This window comes from Microtus pennsylvanicus, chromosome 12 (assembly GCF_037038515.1).
Source record: "Microtus pennsylvanicus isolate mMicPen1 chromosome 12, mMicPen1.hap1, whole genome shotgun sequence".
NCBI lineage: Eukaryota > Metazoa > Chordata > Mammalia > Rodentia > Cricetidae > Microtus > Microtus pennsylvanicus.
Window position 1 is genome coordinate 21,671,667 of NC_134590.1, and position 12,126 is coordinate 21,683,792.

The following is a 12,126-nucleotide window of genomic DNA, read 5'->3' on the forward strand; positions in this document are numbered from 1 at the left end:
GGTCCTCTGTCAGTGGTGAGAGACTGGAGAATAGCCTTGCTGTGTTCTCTGGAATTGTTCAGATACCCCACTTATGGGATGAGCTAGTGTAACATGAGATAGATTATTAATAAACCATTCCTAGCTTTGTGTTTAACTTTAACCACTCATGAGAGAAACATTTGTGACTATTGCTTGACTGTTCCCTTTGACTACACTCAGTAGCTATTTTCATTTTATTCTAAACTTGACAAAAGGAGACTAAGTTTATTTATGGCCTGAAAAGTCTCTAAAAGAGAATAATTCAATGGGCTTCTGTGGGAGCTGTACCGACACTGGATTGTCATCCGAGGAAATACATGATATACAAGACAAAAACAAGATATTAAAATAGAAGAATCACACTATTACAAAGAACTCCAAACAATGTGATGGCATTAAAGAATATTCACAAAGTTTATGAGATCAAGAACCATTTTTATGATTATTGAAAAGCATGAATTTACCACAAAACTTTCTAACCTAGAGCATCTGACCTCAAAACTGTTGTGTGGATTATCTGTGGGAATTCTAATATTGAATCAAGAATCTAGAATTTTCTTTAAGGAAGGAAGTTCAGCAAAACACTCATAAATATAATCGACACTGTGTTACATGCTGGCTTCAATCTGCTTACCTGTTTGTGACATTGTGTTAGTATAAAGGCACAAGATTAGATGTAGTCACCCCACAGGATCATGGAAAAAACTTCAAATGGTTTTTAGGAAACAAAGGAGCCAACACACACAATTTTCGAGTTGCTATTTACATAATAGCAACAAAGATCCAATGTAAAGGAGTTACATTAGCTCAGTTAGAAGTGGTCTGAATCTACAAATATGAAAATAAAATTTTTTTTCTTTTTTCAAGTAGTTCATAAAGTAAAACTGTTTCCAAAACAACATGAGAAAACACTATCATGAATCAAATAAAATTTTAAAAATGAACACTTACCCAAGTAAATAGCTGTAAAAACTAAACCTGTTGAATTTTCTCCTACCCCAGGATCTATATGATGTCTGTCTTAGCCATCACTATTCTATAGAGAATGGTATTAATTAATCATTATTGTTTTTTTTGTAGACAAGGAATTGAGTCTTATGAATTTTACCTACGTGTTTCATGCTTGTGTAACTGGTAACAGATTACAACAGAATTTGAATCCAATTTAGTGCCATTCTTTTTTTTTTTTTGATTTTTTTTTTTGAGACAAAATTTCTCTGTAGCTTTGATGCCTGTTTTTGAACTAGCTCTTGTAGACCCGGCTAGCCTCGAACTCACAGAGATCCGCCTGCCTCTGCCTCCCAAATGCTGGGATTAAAGATGTGTGCCACCACCGCCCGGCAATTTAGTGCCATTCTATATTCCAAATTTTACCATCAAAATATATAACACAAAGATTTAAACAAGCAGCAATAAAGTAACCTGATTGAAAACAACGCAGCCTGTAAAAGATCAGTTTTGGTAGATTATAATCTACATGGGACAAAATACAAATTATGAAACCTGTATATAGAGAGATCAGAAAAGATACTGACATATAATAGTCACCTGTAATACTTAATTAAGATGTTATTACATGGGAAATTAAAAGCACCTGTGCCTGAGAGTCAAGAAGGCCTCTATTTTAAATATTGTCATCAAAGAAACCTTCATTACTTGATTCAATCATAGTCAGCCATTTATCTATTTTGCTAATTAATCCAAATGTCATAGTAGTAAAATTCAAAGATGCTATAAATACATTGTCAGAGGACATATGCTAACCTCTACACATAAAATTGAAACTGATTTAAACAGTGATCAGGGCTTTCAAGTGGAATTATTTCATGTTTTCACTAAAGAACATTCATTTTCAAGATTCTATTTTTATTGAAAAGTTGTAAAATACATTCTTATTTGTTGTTCATTTTTGTTTTGCTTTACCATTTTTGATTGTTCATTTGTTTGTTTTGAAGCAGGGTTTTTTGTGTAGCCCTCTCTGTCCTGGAACTTGCTCTGTAGACCAAATTGTCTTTGAAGTCAGAGATCTGCCTGACTCTGCCTCCTGAGTTCTGGAATTAAGGGTGTGCACCACCAGCACCTGGTGTAAAAATAGATTCTTAAAACACTTCACAGGCTTTCTGCCAGGAAGTAAAAGATTAAGTCAGAAAAAAAAAAGTTCATTGTAGTTGAAAGCAAGATGTACTATTCACAGAGTCATAGCTCTTAAACAAAGAAGAACCATGATTTTAAGGTTTGATGTGAATACAAATCACCTGAGAATATTCATAAATACAGATCCTGATTCAGAAGGACAAAGTTTGAGCTTCTAAGTCTCTTAAGGGCTTTTGGTAACACACAAGCATTTTGTTCCATTGGCCAAAGTTTGGATGGCAAGAATTTAAAGCATGCAGCAGCTGTCAGTCCAGCTCATACTTGGTAAATTGTCACATAGGCTCTCTTTCCTCAAAACATTCTTTGCTTCCCCTTCAACATTGGCAGCAAACCAGGCACTGTATTCACAGCTCACCATCACCCATAATGCAACTATAAGCCTTGGTCGACCAAATTAAGTATTGGGAAGTTACCTAATTCAGTATTTCGCACTGACCTCATAACTTTACACCAGTTGCAGAGCATGTGTGCTGATTTTCTACCTATGAGACTGAGAAAAAGAAATCCTGAGCTACAATGAAGGAGAAAAGCAGCTCACATCATATGGAGAAAAGTAGACTTGGGGCTCCAAGAGAGGAACCTAACAGGTCCTCTGGTATGCTGCATGCCAATTCAGTTCCTAAGGTTTGGGAATATTGCTACCCTAATAAATTACCTTTTTGTTTGAGCTAAGTGGATTTCTATTTCACACACTTTAAGAGTTTATATTCTAAAGTGTAGTGTAAATGCACATGAGTGTGAGATTCATAATAACAGATTTTATGAATGAAGTGCTAAGATGCTACACTGAGCATTCATGAGTGTTTATATAATAATGCATTATATATGTGTGTGCACATCGTTGTAAAATCTTACCTCAAATTTAGCTATGGTATATCGGTTATGTTTTAATTTGGCTCTAAATGAATGAAGATAACAATTGTTAAATTTAGGAACATATACAGTGACATGAAAATCAATAAAATGATGTGTTAAATGAATACAGTGTACCCATAAGCTAAGCTGTCTTTTAGATAATTTTTGATATTTTTGGAGAAAGTGGAAACTCTTCTCATCAGTTCGTTATAAGAAGGAAATTTTTTACACTAAATATATGTTGTGGGACTTCAGAGATGACTCAAAGGGTAAAATGTCTGTTGTATAAACACATGAACCTACTACATTCATATCTTCAATACACATGTAAAAGTTAGGCATGGTAATGTGTCTCCACTACCCAGCCCTGGGGGTGCGACGTGCTAATAGTTCCGGAGAGCACAAAGGTGAGTGAGTCTGTTTAGCCCAAGTGACAGGCTCCAGGTTTCCTTGAGATCTCAAAGACGAGTTGTGGAGTTACAGAGATGAATATACAAGGTAGACCACTGGACTCCACGTGTGCACACATCGGTGAGGGGATACACATACACATTCACACAATGCAGATACCATACACACACATGTGCACATGACTGAACATATTGACTGGTAGCAGAAGTGCTAGGATAATGTTTTCTTTAGATAGGAGAATTGAAAATGCTTGGGCTGCAAATGTCCATCAGTGGTTAGGGCACTGCTCTGGCACGCCTGAGGTCCTGAGCTTGATTCCCCAACCTGAAAAAAATACATTGGTGTCTTAATTATTATTCAAGGTATCTTTTTTTTATTTTTAGCTACTCTAAACTTTATCCTGATTAAGCACAATATTTACAAATAAGCTGCACCATGAAAAAACTCAAAGTTTGGACTCTAGCCAAATATGCTTCCTGTAAACATCCACTAATGAAGTCTCTCAGTAGGTAAAAAGTCCATCTACCTTAATTCTTAAACAGAATCCATACATTAGATCAAACACATCTTTTCAGTAACACAGGTGTTGTAAAGCTATGACAGAAATATTAATATCAACAAAATATCAGATATCATATCCCATAATTACTCAGCGTAACTACAATACAAACTTCAAGTGCATTAATAAGTCTTTATCCATAAACAACTGTGCTGTTTGGATTAATTTCCAGTATTAAATCCAAGAGCAAATATATAATGTCAAATTGAGTTGAAGAAATAATAACTATGGGCTGACCTTTACATGAATATTTGGAATTATGGCCCATGCTTGTGGCTACAAAGAATATATTTGAAAATAGAATATTTCCTGATTATTGTCACATCCTTCATAATTTCAAATGTAAAATAGGTTTTCTTATGATTTATGACAAGATATTTTAAAATTCTTTATACAAAAGTAAAGAGTAATAGAATGAAAGGAAAAAGGAATTTCTTGACCAACTATATAGAATAATTATTAAGCCATAATAAGTAAGACAGTATAGGACTTTAATAAACAGCAATCATAAATGTTCAGAAATTGATACTTAAAACAGAAAATCCAAAAGCATATTCCTGTATGTGGACATGTGACAAAAGTAATATTTCTCACAGGGAAAGAAAAATTCTTTAAAATGTCATTTTAGTGAGAAACTTTTTTATACTATGCACAAGTAGTCCCTGCTGCAAAAAGAAAGACAAATATCAGCACCCAGGTAAAAGCATAGCCACACATTCATGTGTGTGGGCATGACACTAGAAGGGGCACTAAGTGCAGGAAAGAAAGGGTCTAAAGGAGCAGGAGGGAGATGGTATTTGTGAGAAAGACAAATATTCTGTCTTGTCTCATGTAGAAAATGAACAAAAGGGACATTATGGAATCCATTATTTTGTATATAACTAAATACCATGAAAATAAACGAAGTGAAAGATGTTATAAAAGGTTTGCAACATTGTATATTTTGAAATATTTGTATATTTGAAAGTATTTGTAACACACGTAGTCAACTAACTACAATGTTATTTTTAATTTTCCACAGGTTAATAAAAATGGTTAAGATATATTTTAAGTAGTCAAATGTTACAAGAAGAATTTTCACAGAATAAAACGATTATACAAGTAATAAAAATTGAGTGTAGACCTAGGAGTGAAAGCATTTCCACAGAGAAGCCAATTTTATGCACATTTAATAGCAAAATTATAATGAATAATCCTCCAATAGGAGGAAATAGACAAAATTCCAGGGTTAAAAAGAGAACCAGAATTTATTTCTTTTGAGGTTCTTTTTCAAAAAACAAAAAGGATAAACTAAAAAACATCAGTAACAAATTAGATGAAATACTCAATATTTATTTATAGTGAAAACAAAAATCACAATAAATGAGAAGTTCCCAAACACTGAAAATTACCATAAACAGAAAAGATAAACATGTTTTAAAGTTGCCCTTTGACCAAAACATCTAAACCACTTTCTCTAAATATTTCTCCCTGTAAATTTCTTAATATCTTTTATATAACAATTTGATAATTTTGACCAATAGATGAGAATATAATTCAATATTTCAGCATGATTGAAATTGGCTTTCCTTATTGGTAAATCAAAGCAGTGTCAGCTCTGTAATTTGTCAATAGCAATATCATATGATTTTTACAAACATTTTCTATCTAATTTGGGGAAACTATAAAATATTTCATATATGTGCTGTTAAATTTGACGACACTGAAATTTTCCTTTGCAGGGAAAATAGTCACGAATGATGAACTTATTCTTTAGATTTTTTATTGATACAATTCTGATTGTGAACTGTACCTTATGTTATACTGATCAATTAGTGTTTGAGATTATATATACATATATATATATATACATACATATACACATATCTATATTCTGTATAAGCAGGGAGTGAGAGGACATTGGATATGCTGAAGCGTACCCCTATATTTCAAAATACATGAAACAGGAGACTCAAACATACTTCTATGATTATTTCAATAGTATTTAAGAACTGGTAATAGGCAACACGTAGAAGTTCTGATCCTCTTGAGTAAAACACTTTTAAAATTTATACTTGTGTTTGTGAGTCATTGACTATGTAACTGACCAGAGAGAGCAGTGTTCTTATTAAGCAGTAAGGCGAACCAAATCCTATCCAAGTCTGGGGGGTATAGACTTGAAGTCCCGCCACTAGCTGAGAAGTTATTGGCACTTGAAAGCTTCTGGGAGAAGGAGAGCCAGTTTTCCTTAAGAGAGTCACCACTAGTAAGTCCACCAAACTCCATTAGAAGGCCATATACCCAAGACTGTGTGCGCAACACAAATTGGACTTGGGGAGAGAGCAATATTGGATGCATAGAAAATGAGAGTTGGTCTGGAAGGTGTTGGGTAAATGAGGGACTATGAACAAAACACATTGTACAAAATTCTCAGAGTACTTATAAAATTTAAAAGTAAATAATTAAAAGAACTGAAACCTCTGGTTATAGCTAGGAAGCTTAATTGGAAATTTTTCAATGTACACGTTTCTCCATTCAAATATTATCATCATGGTTTCTCCATCACGTATACAGATTTTTGCTGCCAGGTACCATAGGATAATGTGGGTGGTGGGTCAGCCTCAGGTCCATAGGTTCTGTGTCCGGGTGCTGGAAGGCTCTGCACAGTGCACTGCAGGAGGGCTTCTGGGAGGCATCCCTGAACCAAAATAAGTCAAGTGAACATTTTAAAATACAGAAGGTATATCCAAAATTTTCTGTAAGTTAAATGAAACAGTAATCGAATGGAAATGACAGCTTCAGCATGTATAAATATGAATTCAGGTCCTAAAATATGAAGTAGTAAGTTAGAAACAATAATAAGGACCACAATGAGCATTTCATAAGAATGAATGTCCAAATCACCATCAGGAATTCTAAAATGTGTCCCATTAAACTATTAAACCACCACACAAACTAAAATTATGATCAGTAGGATGTTGTTGCCGGCATAATTAAAACTCATAGGTGGTTTTTCACTCTTTATTCTTGGGGCGTCCACCACTCAACTCCCAAATAAATACACAAAAACTTATTCTTACTTATGAATGCCTGGCCCTAGCTTGTCTTTTCTCTAGCCAGCTTTTCTTAAGTTAAATTATTTTATTTACTTTTTGCCTCTGGGCTATTACTTTTTTCTACTCTATATACCTTTCTTGACTTCCTCCTCCCTGGCTTGCTGTGTTGCTGGGTGACAGGCCCATGATAATGACCTCTATTCTTTTTCTCAGTCCTGATCTTTTCTTCCTAGATTGCTTCTCCTATTTATGCTCTCTGACTACCAGCCCCTCCTATCTTTTCTCCAACCTAACTACTGGCCCTTCAGCTCTTTATTAGACTAATCAAGTATTTTAGGCTTGCAAAGTTGCCTTCTGGGCAGTGGTGGTACACGACTTTAATCTCGGACAGAGACTGTTCAAGGCCAGCCTGGTCTACAGAATGAGTTCCAGGACAGGCTCAAAGGGTACAGAAAAACCCTGTAGAAAAACCAAAAAGGAAAAGAAAAAATAGGCAAAGTAACACAGCTTCATAGAGTTAAACAAATGCAACGTAAAAGACCCTAACACATCTTTACACCATTAAACAAATGTTCCACAGAATAAACAAAGATAACATATCTTCAACTAATAATCCACAAAACAAACTAATGAGAATGAGAAAGAGAATAGGAATAGACATGAGAAAAACAGAAAGAGGATTAGAAGAAATTAGAGTCTAGCGTGGTATCATGTGCCTACAGTTACAGGTATTCTGACATGGGAGATTACTGGAACATTATCTCCATAGAGTTCAGGACCAAACTATAAATATAGTAAGATCTCATCCCAAATTTAAAAAGAAAACATAATAGCAGCATTTGAATGTGTGAGAAAGAGAAACACAGAAACTCATACTTTTGAAAATAGTTTAGATTCAATCAAATTGAAATTAATTCAACCTTACACAGCAAAAAGTTAAGAAACAAATATTCTTGCAAACACATACAAAGGAAACGTAGATGAAGATGGGTAACATTGATTTCCCAGTCCCAAACTGGAAATTATCCAAGTGATGTGTAGTTCATTGTACAAAGCATAACATTTTTTTGATTGGCAAAAGAGATTCTCTACAACAACCAAGTTTAAGTGTAGACACTTGTATCATTTGCTTTCACAAACACAGAATCCAGGAAAAAAAAAGAAGGAAGGATGGAAGAAAGGAAGGAAGGAAAGAAAGGAACTTAAAAATTACTCAAAACTAGGTACAAAATACTTTTAAGGAATGAGAAATCTGTAAAAGGGATTAATGTTGCAAGGAAGGGATGAAAGCAAGAAAGACACAATGGGCTTACCAGTCACTGGAAAGTCCCTAATCCTTAACTTTTAAAAATGTGGGCTTGTTTTTATAATGATTATGTAAATGATATATTTTACAGATTTTTGTGAAGTGTGATAGATTTTATGCTAAATATATATACATAACATGTAAGGGTCAATAGTTAGGAAAAGTCTCTCAGCGGGAATCACATGCACTAAGAGTTCTATGAGTGAGAGAATAACGATGTTACCAAATCTTTATTTATAGCCATCTAAAGAAATAGTTTAAATGACATAAAGGAGTTCTGAAACAGTAAACAGGCTGGATGGAGGGCCATGAGGAAAGTATTAAGTGGAAGGGCTGAATGTTACCCTTACATGTTTAATTTTATCATTTTTGTTTCTTTTGATTTTTTTTCCTCCCTCATGGTCTCAATCAATTATACATAGACTAGTTTTGAACTTGTGAAGTAAACTTACTTTCCTGCCTCAGCCTCCCAAGTTCTGTCTGTAGTTCACATAACTGAATTTTGTTTCCTGAAAAAAAATATTACTTAATATTACTCACAAAATACAAGTGCAAGCTTTGATAAAATATTTATATCCTGTACTGGCTGATTTTGTGTGTCAAGTTGACACAAACTAGAGTCATCAGAGAAGAAAGAACCTCAGTTGAGGAAATGCCTTCATGAGACCCTGCTGTAAGGCATTTTCTCAATTAGTCATCAACAGGGAAGAGCCCATCTGACGGTGGGTGGTGCCATCCTTTGGCTGGTGGTACTGGATTCTATAAGAAAGCAGACTGAGCAATCCTGGGGAAGCAAGCCAGTTAGTAGTGCCCCATCAACCTCTGACCTGTATCAACTCTTGCCTCCAGGATCTTGCCCTGTTTGAGTTCTGCTCCTGACTTGTTTCAGTGATTGTGGTGGTTTGAAAGAAAATAGCCCCAAAAGGGAGAGGCACTACAGCCTTGTTGGAGGAGGTGTGTCACTGTGGGGGCGGGCTTTGAGGTTTCTTTGCTCAACCTTCACTCAGTGTGATAAACAACTTTCTATTGCCTTTGAGTCAAGATGTAGGACTCTCAGTTCCAGCTCCACGTCAGCCTGCATGCCACCATCCTCCTCATCCTGATGGTAATGGACGAACTCTCTGAAACTCTAAGCAAATCACCTTCAATTAAATGTTTTTCTTTATAAAACTTGGCAATAAAAATCTATGACAGAATTTGGTGCCAGAGACTTGGATATTGCTGTGATAGAACTGACCATGTTTTTATTCGGAGGAATTTGGGCTTTGGTACTTTCTGAAAACAGTGGAATGCTTTAAGCACTACTTCATTGGCCATGCTCGTGGGAGCATGGAAGACAGTGGTGCTAAGAGTTATTTAAACTGTCTGGAGCTCACTCAAGAAGAAAAATTTTAGAATGTTGCCTAGGGATTGTTCTTGAGATAGTTTAGAGAAGGAAGTGGCTGCATTTTGTCCTTGTTCAAAGAGTCTGCCCAAGGCTGAAGTGAAGAGTTTCTGATTAATTCCACTGGCAGAAGAAATCTTTAAACAGCCTAGTATAGACTATGTTATGTGGATATTAGTGGTCACTCTAATGAAGATTTATAATGAAGAGGAGCAAGATGGGCAGGATAAATTACAAAATGTAAATTTTAAGGAGAAAAAGAGCAGCGGGAAGTGGAATGGAGCTAAATCATATTTTCAAGGAGATAAACAGATTGAGAAATAGAATACAGGGAGTGGTGACCTCAGGGCAAGATCCCACCCAGCTAAATTTCAAAGTTGTGTAAAAGAACTAAAGAAAAGCTTAGAGCTGGGTGTGGTGGTGCACACCTTTAATCCCAGCACTGGGAAGGCAGAGGCTGGTGAATCTCTTGAGTTTGAGGTCAGTCTGGTCTGAAGAGCAATTGTCAAAGAAAGCCAAGTTTAGGTAGTGAAAGGAAACAGGAAACTGGTGAAGATGGAATTAAACAAGAGGGTCATGTCCCAGCCCCAGCAAGCAGCAAAACTTGGATGCTTCTGCCACGTAGTTCTGACTATAGAGTTAAAGACAGAAGAAATGGATTATAGAATTTACCTTCCCACATAAAGAAAGACACTGAGGCTAGACTTGTGTCAGGGGTGTCTCTGAATGAAAGTCCGGTAGAGAGGCCATTGTGTGCAGCTGTGAAGTTGAAGCCTGGATTGTCTTGGAAAACCCAAGATGTTAGAGATGCCAGAGTCCGAGTTGTGGGATACTTGCAAAAGAGAGCTGCTAAAGGGAAGTGGAATCAGCCCAGGGGAACAAAGTGTGTTTCAGTAAACAAATCTGAATGGTGTTTCATCACAGTAATAAAAACTCTAATTAAGACAGGGCATTATCTTTTAATTTATCGATTATCTCTCTATGATCTGTCTATTTACACCCTGTTTATTATCTATCTCTGACCATCACTGAATGTTTAACTTGTCCTTTGAGATGAATCAACTGGCAAGTAAAGTCTAGATATTCATTCATGTGAATTACAAATTTGCACACACAACTGTATTATGTAACTACATTCTGTTATCTGACCATTTCACTTACAGTGAAGCTACATGGAGGGGATCATCAGAAACCATTTTAAAATTTATCTCATTTTAATTAAAGCTCAGTCCTTGGCTGAGAGAAATCTCCTTCATGCTATAAAGTGACCTCCTGCCAAAAGCTGTCCATCCAGTTGAGAATAAGAACGTGTGACATGTCTTCCTTCCAAAGGTAGTGTTCATATTTGCTGGTATGAGTACCACTAATTCAATTCCATTAAAAGTAATGAAGTAGGAATGTCAGTCTAATTATCTGCAGAAGTCTGCTCAGGCTTTTCCACAGTCTACAGTAATAACTGATGTAGGCTTAGAGAAGTCCTGTGCAGCAGAGCCTGGCTATGTGGTGTGTTTATATGGACATTAACTCATAGCTGGCATTTCTTCCTCTGAGATTTTAAAGTCCTATTTAGAAGATTGCTTGGTCTTGAAATTCAGTTATAAACACATTAATTAGAGAATGTCTAGTTTACAATGTTTAGACCAAAAACTGTATATACATTTTCTTATATGTATATAAACATATTTTAGCTGCAGTATAGCAACCTCAATCATGAAATTACAAATAGGCTAGCCAGTTCTTACTAGCTGTATTATCCTTAGTGCTCCAACTTCTTCAAAGAAAATAAGAGAAAATTATATAACTTTTTAAACTCTTTTGGAAAATCTTCATTCATGTGTATCATATTTATGGGGGGGAGCACAGGTGTCATGATACATGTATTGGTGGGCAGAGGACCCACCAATTGGATGTCAGCACTGACTTTCACCTCTTTTAAAATAATGTCTTTTATTTGCTGCTCCAAACACTAGACTAGCCGACCTGTGAGTTTCTAGGAATTGTTCTGGTTTTGACTCCCACTTCATCACAGGCACACTGGGATTAGAGATACACACACACTACCACAACCAGATTTACATGGGTTCTGTCAATCCAAAATTGGGTCCTCATGCTTGAAGGGCAAGGAGTGCTTTATCAACTGAAATTTCTCTTCTGATTATATAAATTAACCTTTACTAATACTCTAGGAGTCTTACTAGAACTCAAAGTGAAATCAAAGCTAAACAATCGCTAGCCTAGCATTGAGCATATAGTAAACCTATAATGGCTGTCATCAACAGAATTTTATTGCATCATAATGACTGAATTTTGCTACCTTTGCTTTACACATCAACTGATGTTAAGAATCATATAGATGCTCCCAAGGTCCCAATGAGGAGCAGAAGGAGGGAGAACATGAGCA

At 35.7% G+C, this 12,126-nt stretch overlaps 1 protein-coding gene across 2 annotated transcripts in view; it reads right to left on the reverse strand.

Moving 5' to 3' along the window:
* Positions 1-4,064: 4,064 nt before the first annotated feature.
* Positions 4,065-12,126, reverse strand: part of Adgrl3 (adhesion G protein-coupled receptor L3) — a 734,954-nt gene continuing 726,892 nt past the window's right edge. The window contains exons 27-28 of one of the 2 annotated variants that reach the window (XM_075942857.1): positions 8,794-8,850; positions 4,065-6,677 (exon numbers count right to left, since the gene is read on the reverse strand). In XM_075942857.1, the coding sequence (XP_075798972.1) occupies positions 6,601-6,677; positions 8,794-8,850 (134 nt within the window). In that variant the 3' untranslated portion in view covers positions 4,065-6,600. The remainder of the gene's footprint in view (positions 6,678-8,793; positions 8,851-12,126) is intronic. The other variant, XM_075942861.1, reaches the window with a different exon arrangement.